The sequence below is a fragment of the Syngnathus floridae genome, chromosome 18 (genome assembly GCF_059516105.1).
Source record: "Syngnathus floridae isolate MCC-2025c chromosome 18, RoL_Sflo_1.0, whole genome shotgun sequence".
Classification (NCBI taxonomy): domain Eukaryota; kingdom Metazoa; phylum Chordata; class Actinopteri; order Syngnathiformes; family Syngnathidae; genus Syngnathus; species Syngnathus floridae.
Genome location: NC_142430.1, coordinates 10,420,996 through 10,434,054, shown reverse-complemented (window position 1 = coordinate 10,434,054; position 13,059 = coordinate 10,420,996). Strand labels below are relative to the sequence as shown.

At 39.3% G+C, this 13,059-nt stretch overlaps 1 protein-coding gene across 6 annotated transcripts in view; it reads right to left on the bottom strand.

Moving 5' to 3' along the window:
* Positions 1–462: 462 nt before the first annotated feature.
* rbfox3a (RNA binding fox-1 homolog 3a) overlaps positions 463–13,059 on the bottom strand; it is a 158,736-nt gene continuing 146,139 nt past the window's right edge. For 5 of the 6 annotated variants that reach the window (XM_088359694.1, XM_088359695.1, XM_088359697.1 and 2 more), the window contains 5 exons: positions 11,527–11,659; positions 10,756–10,798; positions 10,562–10,626; positions 7,669–7,747; positions 463–5,679 (listed from right to left, as the gene is read on the bottom strand). In XM_088359694.1, coding sequence (XP_088215820.1) covers positions 5,635–5,679; positions 7,669–7,747; positions 10,562–10,626; positions 10,756–10,798; positions 11,527–11,659 — 365 coding nt within the window. In that variant the 3' untranslated portion in view covers positions 463–5,634. The remainder of the gene's footprint in view (positions 5,680–7,668; positions 7,748–10,561; positions 10,627–10,755; positions 10,799–11,526; positions 11,660–13,059) is intronic. The other variant, XM_088359696.1, reaches the window with a different exon arrangement.

The following is a 13,059-nucleotide window of genomic DNA, read 5'->3' as shown; positions in this document are numbered from 1 at the left end:
ACACTATAGATATATACACACGTACATATTCATAATACATACATAAGTCTTTGTTCCTTTTGTAAATCATAAACATAAAAAATTTTACAAAAATAAAATGTTTTATGGTGACCTATCGACTTGGTCTCTTCCACTCAGCAAGGCTTGTTTTCTTTTCTACAGGGGTCGGAACCTACAGCCCCCTCTGCCCCCATAATTAGGCTCAATGGTTCAGGCCGTGGCCTCGGAGGAGGCCTACAATCATCTCCTCCTGGTCCATCCTTATTTTGCTTCAAGTGTTTTTTTTTTTTTCTCTCTCGACAGGACGGCTCCGTAGCACTCTTTTTTTGTTTTTCTTGGTCTTTTAGGATGTCCCTCTGCTCGCACATTTTTCTTCTCAGTTTTTGATGTCCATCTGTACCCATCACCTTTTATTTACTAAAAGAGAAAGAACAAGGAAGAGTAAATGCAGTGATGCAGATACATGGCAGACAGCAAATGTTATTTTTAGGCTAAAAATGTTTTTGTTGATTTACTTTTACATGTGTTGCCTTCATTTTTTTTTTCCTTAAATGAAAGGCACTTTTATATTTGTTGATTGGGTATATTTTAGCCAAAAGGGCAATTTGGTAAAAGACTATACTACTTTCATGACCTTTTGAAATATATTTGCATCCCAACACTTTGAAGGAATGCAATTATTCCAAAAGGACATTCCTAAGGATTGCGTTATGGTATAACAATCCTAATCCACTGCACGCTAATCAACCATGAAGGCATTTCCATCACAATTGGCTAGCAACCAGTTCAGCGAATCACCTCCTCTTCATCCAAAACAGCTGACATAGGTGGTATAGAAAATATGTAGATGGTTATAGAATCCTTCGTCGAAATCCTCTATTTGAAGACGAGCTAGACACGACGACACGTTTAAAGCGAACGATCGACTGTCCTCTCCCACAATGGTGCAGACCTCCTTTCTCAGACCTGTCTGCAAAAATAGACCCTTGCATGCCTAAGTGCACAAATGTACCTATTCATTAAACAAATCATTTTAGCCCTCATAATAATTTCTTACAAGGCGCAAGTGGAGTAGGACAATGTAAAGTGCACGTTGGGTGAAGTTGCATCTTCAAAAGGAGCCGCTTGTAAATTCAGCACCACTTTGTAGTTTCTTAGTCCTGCCCCCCTTCATATAGAAAAGCGCGAGAGACGGGACCTGTGGCGCTGTATCAGCGTGTCACCAATCAGAGCTGATAACTGCCTCCTCTCGTCTCAGCTTAACAGGCTCACACCCTCCGAGACTTGTTTCATACTTGCACGGAAGAAGCCTCGGAGGATGGAAAGGAAGCAGAGAGCAGCGGAAGCTGAGGGGGAAGGGTGGAGGTAATGGGAGCTCCCAAACTGATGCTGGGGTTCAGCAATGAAAATCAACTATGCTTGAGAATTGACAAGAAAAAACACATGAGAAAACCTGACAGGTGACTCCTTAAAGACATTGTGTATTATCATTCTTCTTCACACAGTAAAATTTAATTCCAGATCATTTATAAAATATGCACTTATCAACCACATTTATAGATAATATACAAACTCAAACAATTACACAAGATGAGGTTAGAGCACATATTTTTTTGGGGGGGGGGGGGTGTTTATCCCTTCACAAAATAATATACAACAGAATCAAGCCATAAAACATAGCAGGCACACATTTAAAACCTGTGTGGCAAGTAAGTCCCTTTAAAGTTTTTAGATACGGTTCAGTTGTACTTGAACTTCACTTGTGTTTGAAAATTGCTGTGACTTCATGAAAAATATGTGGCCTTTTAAATTGGCTCCCATGTGGATCCTTTCAGCTTGATTCACAAGTCTTTTGTCCCCCCACAATCCTATAGGGGACACAAGGCTACACACATCAGATGAAGGTTCATGAAATAGACCACAAAGGTGATACAGACTCCAAGCATACTTTGGATTTATCCAAGCGGAGATAATTGGAATAAATGCAATGATTTTCAAATGCGGATATTTCTTAGTTAGTTGAGAATCATTTTCTTTATTCGCTGTGAATGCAGGTATGCAGTCATGGAGAAATTAATGTTAATGGTGTGTGGGGGGGGGGGGCAATGTCACTTTGTGATGTGACACAGTGATGAATGTGCAGTGAGAGATATTATTGCTTTTGCTTCTTTTATTATTCATGCCAATTATTGTCACGTGAGCCATATTGCACTGGGCACTATCGCTACTTTGCAATAAGTCGGTTTGTTAGGGTGACATCACCACCGCCTCCTCGCCAAAAAGATGACTTTGGAGGTAAGCCGGTTGAATGACATACGTACAGCAATTGTGTCATTGGACTTCCCAAATTCCGACCTACCATTCTGGCCTGAATCAGCCAGGCTGGTAGAAATTGGTTGGAAATTCAGAAAGGATTGTTTGAACTTCAAGTCGTTTTTGTGTGAGAAAACAGAAGCATCACATTCCACACAGTCGTGGGCCAATGTTTTATCAAAACACATGATGACCGCTTATACTGTACAGAAAAAGACACTCAAATGAATTGAAGCAAACATTTTCTTGTCATATAAAAGGTTTACATTTGTCTAACCCCATACGAGTGATATACAAAAAAGAAGCAATCACTTTTTAAAATTCATTCTTGGCTATGGCGTTAAATTACATGACAAACAATGTAAAATACACAAGTTGAAATATATATATATATATATATATATATATATATATATATATATATATATATACATACACACACACACATTCATATACAACATGTACAGTAAAAATATGTTTCATAATAGCTTCTAATTAATTTGATAACATCTTTTCAAAATGCTCCCCATTTTTTATTTATATTTATCGGTACACTATCTGGTTAATACATACAAAAAAAAACCCAGTAGAGTGTAAGTCAAGATTTTTGTTTGACTTTTTTGAAATATTTGTTTGTATTTTTATGAATAGGGTTTCTTTTATTTATCACTTTCTTATTGGTGGCTTTGAAAGTTTTTGTGCTGCACTAAACAACCAATCCTGATTGCTGATTTGATCATTATTCAACTACATACGATTTCAGATTTGTAAGCCCAAGAAGCACTTCATATTTGTGAAAATTCGAAAGCACTCGACTGTGACACAGATGTGTTATTCCCCTCATCATACTGAGAAAGTACAATGTAAAATATTTGTTTGCATATACCGTACATCAAATATTATGATAACATTGGAACAGCCCATTTTATCCATAATGACTAATCTATGCCTACAACACAATAATAGTAATTTTTGACAGTCAGTCAGGTTTATTCATTTTACTTCTGCTTTTGTATCATCATCTCTAACAATGCACTTTGATTTGTGCCAAAGCTTCTGACAATTTATGTCACATGCATCATTTCTGGTCTGTTCCCAGAAGAATCGTTTGACAGTTCCGCCGAGTTCTTTTGTTAGCATTAGTCTTGTTTTATAACCATAATTTAGGCACATTTATGCTTGTTTACATGTGTTGCCAGATGCTTGAGTGTGGCAACTTTTTGTTTTTTTGTGGTCACTCATTGTTAATGGCAGTAAAACAAAGCCATTGCACAACTATTTTTTTTCTTGTTACTAATTTACACTCATAAAGAAGCTTGGCAATGACAATTTATGTATATATTCAGAATTTCTGATATATGATCACACGTGAATGTAATATAAAAGTAGACATATTATACATATACATATAAAAAAAAAGCATCCAGTGAGCAATTTAACTGGGACGCCCAAATAAAAACTTTTATGTTATGAGTTTACTATTTTAGTTTACTTAGGCCGCAATGAAGTTGGCAATCCCATGGATACTATGGTTGGACACACATGGACATGGACGTCAGGGGTAAAGAGAATAAAAGCCACATCATATGATTGCACGCTGTAAAATTGCAAACGGAGGTTTTTGTCGAGATTTTAGGAAAGAGCGAGAGAACAAGAGAAAAGACCAGCGACGGTGACAGCGAGAGGAGCAAGTGTGAATTTGTGCGTGTTTGTGTGAGTCTAGTCCGTCTGGCATATCTTCAAATGAGATCAGTGCCTATTGACTGAACTCTCTTATCTCTAATCTGCGGCGTATATTGCCTCCCTCGGTTACTGCTGCTCTTCACACTCCCTTCCCTTCCTGCGCTACTGACTCCCGTCTTTACGATCCCATCAGACACAGCCGGCACAGATGCTTTACTGGTGAGGAAGGGAGGGAGGGAGGGAGCCCCTATATGCGTGTGTTTTTTTTTTGTGTGCCGGGGAGCGGAATTGGTGGATGCATCAGGGACAACTGCCTGCTGTGGCCATGTGACTACGGGCACACACTTCATGCCAAGTCCAATAAAGTGCCCAAATCAGACTCATTTGCTCAGTTCAATTATATTTACCCATCCTTGTGTGTGGATTGTATGGAAGTGGTAAACCTTTGGCTTTTCTCTTTAATAGATCTAAAAAAAAAAAAAGAATACTTGCACTGATTTTGGATTGACATTAAAAAAGGAAAAAATACTACAGCCAATGAAAGAATACTAGAAATGATATGTGTATTGTTGTTCCTTATTCAGTCGGCAATGTTGGGATTAATTGAAATCTATTGGCGATGTCTACAGAGCAGCAGTTCGGGTCTCTAAGATCGGCCCCGCCTCCCTGCGGAACCAATAATCATAAATAATATGTCAGGGACGAGTAGACATTCATCAGCAGGCCGCTAACTCACCAAATGCTAATTCAACAATTTGCTGGCCACACTTAAAAATCCGCTAGAAAGCTAAAGCATTTCCACACGTGGTTTGTGCAGACTGATCAAGCAATGGATGGATGCACATTTAACACCAAGAAAAGTCTTCCATTTGTTCATTACGTGAGAGAAATATTTCGCATCAATGCTTAGTATGTGCATGAAACGGTGCATATTGAGGGAAAACAATGGCTTTCCCTCCCCTGTAAAGCAATTCCCAAGTAATGGGCTACCTCCTGCCTCTGGCATCCAGCCAACAATCAATTGGCATTTTGCAACGGCTGCTCCACACCAGCGCTATACATCACGTCCCGCCGCATTCCCATTCGGTAATAGATCAGTCCGTGTCGTCACTTTTAGCCTGGCTTCCCACTTAATGCTGAGTGTTTTGTTCCGGCTTCACCTGATTTGGCCTTGGTATTTGTCATTGGCTCTCATAGAATGGAAGCAGCTCTCTTAGGGCCAAATGGCCATCCATGTAATCAATTCCATCTATACGTTTGTTGCTCAAACTGGAATTTGCCGCGCTTAATGTCCATAAGAGAGAAAGAGAGTTGGCGAATTGGGTGGAATTAAAACCAATGCATTAAGGCATCCCAAAGGAGCCGCGTTACAGACTAACTTGGAGCCAACACACGCACGCAGGCACGCACACAGAGAAAGATTGGATATCAGGATTCCCCTCCCGCACCCCAACAAATGACAAATAAATTCCCAGATTAAATACATAGAATCCATACACCAACAACTAGAATGTATCTGTATTCTATTTGCCACCTGGACGCATCGTACGTTTCTCCATATGGAAGCAAAGGTTATTTATAGATTTTTTTATTTGTATTTTTTGCTGGGGAGGGAAAGGGGGCGTGACTTCCTCCTTTCTAGTAGGGAGTGAAGCGACTGCACCCTCCTCTGTAAAGGCTAGCCTGCAACATCAAAGATGAAAAAAAAAGCTCCAATCAGTATCCAATGTAGCACTTCTATTTGTATTTTTAATATTATACAAGTTAACTTGTCTCTTTTGTCCAAACAAATCAATCCTCCTTTTTTTTTCCCTCCGGCATAGCCTCCCTACAAAGCTGGTGGCTACTGTTTTAAGGGTGGTTACTGTTTTGAATCTTATTTTCCTGTGCCAATTTGTCTGTATTTGTCATCATTTTAATTTTTCATGAACATTATTTTCTTGATTCAAATGAAAAACACAGGCCAGTACTATCTGTGTACTTGTCTTGGCTCAATATTTATTGTCCTACATTATGGGAGCTCACTTCTAATTTGTAACAAAATACTACATTTATTATAATGGTACTTTGACTAAATAGGTTAGTCACACAAGTTGCACATGAAATGACATGTCATAATGTCTGCAGCGAGCAGAGGCACTGTCTCATCTGGTTGGCTGCCTAAAGAGCAATAACTTGACATCCAATGGGACGTTGAGTTACATCCACAATGGGACAACACTGTCATTGATTTTAACAACAGTCAAATGCATTTATTTATTTATTGGTTTGTTTATGTTTATTTATATTTATTTTCTATGTATTTATTTAATTATTGATAATTTTACGTATATATTTATACATTTATCGAAACATTTTCAAGTCATATATGCTAAAATAAAAACGCAAATGACACGTTTGTCCCTTTAAATACTTTGTGAGCCAATAATGGCTCACCGACAAAATATTGGCTTAATCAATTGATCAAAAATAGTACAATTATTTCCTATCTTATATTTAGAATGTCCGTTTGATCGCTGTGATTGTTTTTGGAGGAATCACGATGATATTATATGATCTATCCCTCCACTCAAAATGTGGGAGGATGGGGCGAAAGGGAGGAGTGATTTGAACGGAAAAAAGAAGAGCAGAAAGTTTAAAGTAATAAGGAGGAAAACACAGGCCACTGTTTTAATTAAGTAAATGAAGAGGAAATAATGGTTGTAATTAATGAAGGCTTTTAGCTAGCAGCTGCACTATAGGGGAGGAAGGGAGGTGTGCATGGGGGACACGTGGGGGAGGCGGTGGGCTTGTGATTGCCATCACCACACACACACACACACACACGTCACCACTGCTCTATTAAGCCATATAGGCTGCTTTTGTCAAACTCAAAACGAGTACATTGATTTCTTCCAGCCAATCAGAAAAGAAATAGAATACAGAAATTTTGTAGGAAAATATAATAAGACATTTTAACAAAATAAAATATGTTTATCAAATGGATTGAAATACCCCCAAATCTTGTGGGGGGTAAAACTCGGTCCAAGTTTGCGTGTTCTATAAAAGGTTGAGTGTACCTTTGCTTCTATGCTTCCTTCTTCTACCTTTTTATTGTCTTTAAATCTCACAGCATATGCATCAAGTAGATGGCTGTAACACACTGGAAGAAGGCTTTACCTAGACCCATGTAGAGAAAGGAACAATAAAAAGCAGTACTTGTTGTTTTCCTCCGTCCTCTAGGATCTTCTCCATACGTTTGAAAAGAATGTTTCATCTTTGATGTTAGCTGCAAAGCTAGCTAAAAACAAACATTAACGTTTGACTCCCCTTGCAAAATGATCAAATTCCCAGTCTCAGCTAAATTTCAAGCAAAAAAAGCTTCAGGCCAATATATGCGATTGGGGAGTTGGAGAATACGGCAGCTTCCCTTTTTCATTTACTGAAGTGGCATCGATTCACATTCAACATTCAAATTTGGTCACATAGAGGGGAAAACACATTTCACAGGCAGGACAATTTAGCAGCCACCTAAGGGCTCGTCTTACGTTGCTGGATGACTATTCAAGGATATCCGTACAGTGCAATCAAACATCCATGTACGTGTGGCGACAGTAGAAAGTGATGTCGAGTACTCCGTCATACGGGAATAATATTCAGACAGCCGGATGAAGAAAGAGGAAACGCACTCACCATAGTGCCAACCGTATAGGTGGCTGCAGGACCGATCGTGTGGTGATATGGGTCTGCTGTTGCATAGACTCGCCCATAACTGCAAAAACAGCCAATGTCAACAATGAAAACAAATAAATATACGTAGGTGTATACATTTTTTGAAGTGACAAAAACAACCATTTCCACTCACCTTCACACTGCCACAAAACGGAAACGGAATCTACACTGGTCAGGAAGCTACCACTATACCATCAGTCACCGAAATGAATATGATCAATTATTAATCACATCATAATAAAAGTATTAATATGTTAATTTAGAATTGTATCAAACCGGTAGTCATTCACTCAGAACCTGAGAAACAGCTCTCACTATGAAAAAGGTCGGTGACCCGACGAGAAGCGCCTCAGTATTACTACGTACGTATCTGCTTTCGCATATGATGTGGTTCCGTTGGCTTCACCGCTGGAGCACTTCTTGGCCCGCATAACTATAGTGGCTAGACTGATTTCTTTCTTTTAATACAACAAATAAACATGGAAAGCTATTGCTTTCAGATTTAGAGTCACCAAACTGTGAACCCCTGTGGGAAACTAATAGCTTGATGGTGCTTTTTTTTTTGCTAAGGAGCCTGTGCATTCTGACATTATGACTTATTCACCAAACATAAACCCGTATGGGATCTTTAAGATGCTACAACTCAAAGCAGCAATTTGCTTCCCTTCTTCCTTCCATCTCTAAGCACAAACTGCAAAACTTGCGGATGTTAACTTTGATTAGGTAGCGTTAGATAATGGATAGGGAGCGCCCGCTAATGACAATAAGCATGGGATGTGCGGCATTATGGCTCGTCGATTTTAACGGCGGCGCAAAGGGAAGATCTATAACCATTTACCTCCTCACTCTCACACTGAAGAATGACCAGCGGGATGAAAATGCACTCAGTGTCCCCTTATGTATAGTACATTGTAAATCTATAGATTTGTGCTGATGCTTAATTCAGGCATGAAAAGTCCGTTTCCAAAAAAAAAAGGCCTGCAAGTGAAAACACGCTAAAGTTGTTACACAGCATATTTCAAGGACCAAATAAATGGATGAAATATTTTTTGAAATGTTGTGCTGATGAATGTACAGTACAAGAAAGTTGGATGTTGTCATCATTCTAAGTGGCAAACTATCAGGATCATATTGTATTCTAAGTTACTTTGGGATTGCCACTAGGACACCAGTTTGGACAGAAGGATTCATTTTTTTTTCTGGTGGCTACGCCTTTAGGTTTCCCCGAGTTGCCAACTCCAAGTACTCCTCTTCGTCTGTCTCCTCTCCCAAGATTTATTTCCAGTCTATTCACCAGCACTGGCTTGGAACTAATCCCCAAACCCAAAGCCCATCTCTTTTCTTATTCCATCCCTCTTTCTCTGATGCTACTAGACTGCTTTATTTGGATTCCTCTTCACCCTCCCCCTCTGGTTTGTTTGCTAAATTTAAAAAGGAAGCAAAAATATGTCTGGAGGACAAAGATAAAAGGTTGCGTGGGTAAAACGGGGTTTTGTTAAGCAATAATTTAAGGGAGAAACTTTCAGACAAAAAGAGGGAAGGGAGCGTGAAGGGGGAAGAATGTTTACAAATAATCCTAATCAATATTCAATTGAAATGACTTTTAGAATAGCCCCTATGAAAATTCTCTTAACATTCCTGAACTGTCTTTCCCAAAGCCATAACTCAAAGATCCAATCAATATTTCACCCTGCTTGATGAAATCGGCTGAATGTGGCCAAATATGCAATGTCCATCAATCAATGCGCTCATAAATCAAAGAAAACATCATCTTCAGCATCAGCACTAATCCACTGATTGTGATTCTACTATTAGTAATTTTTTGCAGATTAAATTATTCGACTTCAATTGTGCAACCATTTCGCTTCCATTTTTTTTTTTACTTATCTTTATTCAGATAATGGAAGGTGGACACAAATAGTGTCGTTTGCTTTGTGCACAATAAGGCAGCCAAAATGTCTCCCATCTAGTCTATTCAAGACCTCTCTTATCTGACAATAAATAAAAGCGCCTCGCACCCTCTGACCCATCTCCTCTCAATTCCACCTCGGTGCTTAGACTTCCCTCTAAATCAAGAGTGCGTGAAAATAGAATACAAGAGAGGCAATACACAACCGTCATGGAGAATAAACAATGTTGAAATATAGAAGTGGAGAAAATCAAAGGGAAGCAAATGAGTGCTGTGGAGGATGATGCGCTCTTTCTCTCTCCTCACCTGCAATCCATTTCCCCTTCACTTTCTCGATAGCAGAAGTCTTTAGAGAGTGCCACTCACTTCTCACCTCTATTGTATCTTACATTATCAGAGGTCTACAGCCTCCTACTGTGAACATTTCTTATCTGGCCTGACATGCTCTATCTCCCGAGGATAGTTCACAGAGCATACTTAACACGCACACAAAGGTGTACGCGCACACACACACCAAAACAACTATCGCTTATAATCTGGTATAACGGATGTAACTCCCGACAGAACGTACAATAAAAAGCAGCGATGGAACTAGTTGCGACGGAGTTATTTTCAGCAGCAAAAAGCTTTTTGGTAGCCAAGCTATGTTCGTCATCACATCATGTAACAGAAGTTATTTTTCTCCAGACACTTTTAAACCTTAAATGCCTCTCTTCCATTTGACAGGATGGCTTCGAGAGGTTTGAAAGTGGAGTGGGATGGAAAGCATTTTATTCTAATGTGCTGTATTCTTGATACATGTATCTGGTTGGTGAAGCTTCATTTAATGGAGAATAACTTGGAGCTTTGCTCACATAGACACCAAAGATATTGACTGTGTTGGCAGTCAATGAGTTGATTCCAAAATTTAAAAGAAAAAAATACAATTGGGAAAGAATAGCATACCTGTCACTATATGCGGCTGCAGCAGTAGCAGCTGGCTGGGCATATCTGTAAGCTGCATAGCCACCCTGAACAAAGAAACAGAATCATTCCAATAAAATAACAGATATGACTTTAGTCATTCGATTCCACGCGACAGATATTATTAGAGCTCGTGTTCATTGAAGAGTGTGAAAAAAGGTTACAGATCTACTTACGTAAATTTCTGCACCGTAAAATCCATCTTGGTAGACCACACTGCTAACAAAACATACACACAAAAAATCCATAAGGTTTTTGTTTTCAATCAAATATTTATTTCGTTTTGGGGGGAAAAAAAATTATTTGCTTTTCAGATTTTAATGATGAATATGATATTGCAAAACACAGATTAGAGATTTCCATTCCAGGACTGCAGTGTATTCCGCAATCACTCCTGATTCTTTTTCATTAAAAAAAAAAAAAAAAAAACTCACTTACAGACACCTTGAAGAACTGTTGAGCTTGGCTGAATTATCCAGACCTGATAAGGTAATTACTTTGCAATGCTGATAATCATAAAATGGAAGACATTTTTCATAGTCACTTTTAAAGTGGACTCTGTTCTTTTTCTTCATGTGTACGGTATTTTATATTTATCCATCCATTCATCTCTCATATATATATATAAAATATAGAAAACACTTAATAGTAAACTACTTAAGAGCATTTTTGCAACACACCACCACTCGGTCTCGCTCTGACTGAGGTGGGCCCCTTGGAGTGTGCAGGGCAGGTCATAGCAGTTCATTCACAGCTGAATAAAGAGTGACATATTTGGAAAAAAAAATGGAATCAAAGAGCAATTTTCCGCTCTATTAGAAAGTGGCCTTTTTGTTTTCCACTCACCATTCTCCCATCACTGCAAGTGTGCAGTGGAAATGTGTGCGTAAAATTGAATACTTTTGAATTGCATTTCTTCACCACGTGAACGTATGCATGTCACTCACGCTCCGTAGGCTGGGATGGGCGGAGGGGGTGGTGCGGCGCGGAACGTGTTATAGACAGCTCGGCCCCTCCCTCTCAAATGGGCCCCTCTATAGGCCACCGCTGCTCCTGTGGTCGGGTAAGGAAACCCTGTGACTGAAATCAAAGTACAGACAAAAAGCACGTTTTCAGAATGGATGCTGAGGGTGTGACATACATATGTGAATAGAATATGACGATGAGCTATGGCTCGTGCATGCTACAGTGGTGCTGGAACAAACTATGAATCACCAGCCTTTGCGACAGGCCCATAAAATAAAAAATGCAAAAAACAACCATATAGATTTGAATTGAGAACAAAAAAAAAGAAACCAAAACAAATCAAACCTGCCTAAGTAAAAGGCAGCCAGCAGATCATAGAAACAAATGCATGGATTTGTAGTTCACGATTATAAATATTCACAGTTAAACTTTACTCTGCAATTGGCGGTACGATACGGATGAGATATGTTGATATTTACGCATCTTTTAGATTGAATTCACATGAAGCTGAAGATGATTGTAGGCTGAGCTTGATCAATGATGACGCACAACAGACATATATTCAATCCAGCGTGTGTTAAAAGCCTTAAGAGCTTTTCCATGTGATTTTATTCATCTTGCATTTTCACTTATTTGTTCTTTTCACGAGTGCTGTACTGCCAAGCAACTGCCATACAATAACACAAATCAAACTAAAAAATGGTTCATCATCTTTATTTTTCTATTTTTATAATTGATTGTATTATTACTACACACATATGTTATATTATTATATATCATTTTATGTATGTTCATTGCCTCTATGTAGTGTACACTACAATATTTCCCTTCCTTGCATGCAAATGAACAACCTGGCTAAGGCTATGGGCTCTATATCGGAGTCTAAATCCGCTCACGGCCATTTTCACAGATGCACGCAGTTACAAATGGACATTTTGCACCGTTGTGGACGTGAACACAGCTGACTTAATTCACCGCTGAGCAAAAAGCCCTGTTGACAATCATTGGCAAAGTTCGCACGCTGTTGTCACATTTAGGAAGGAAAGGGTACGTAAAAGAAGTCAGATCCAATTGCTGTGCGGAGTTTGGAGTTTGTGTGTATGCCGAAGCGCTATATTCCATAGTTTGTGAAAAGGTGCGCCCGCCCGCCCGCCCGCATGCGTGTGGAGGTCATCTGTCATTCTTCTGAATGGGATTTGCGCACAATAAACCTGTAGCCAAGCCTAGCAATGGAGATGGAGTGCACTGTCAAGGCGGCCAGGATTTATGGAGGCCGATTCAGCTGATGGGTGCTGGGAAAAGGCGTCTGATAAAGGGTGATTAATCGTCCTTACGTCCTGCTTTACATCCTGCTTTGCCCCCGCCCCCAAACTAGATTAAATGCAGTCATAATTATTCCACAAGATATCCTGATCCCTCCTACTTTCACTTTTTTCGTACAAACAGCCCCATCTTTAAACACCTTCCGCTGTTCCGAGATGATTTGCTGCAACTTTTTCAAGTGTGTCTTAGTT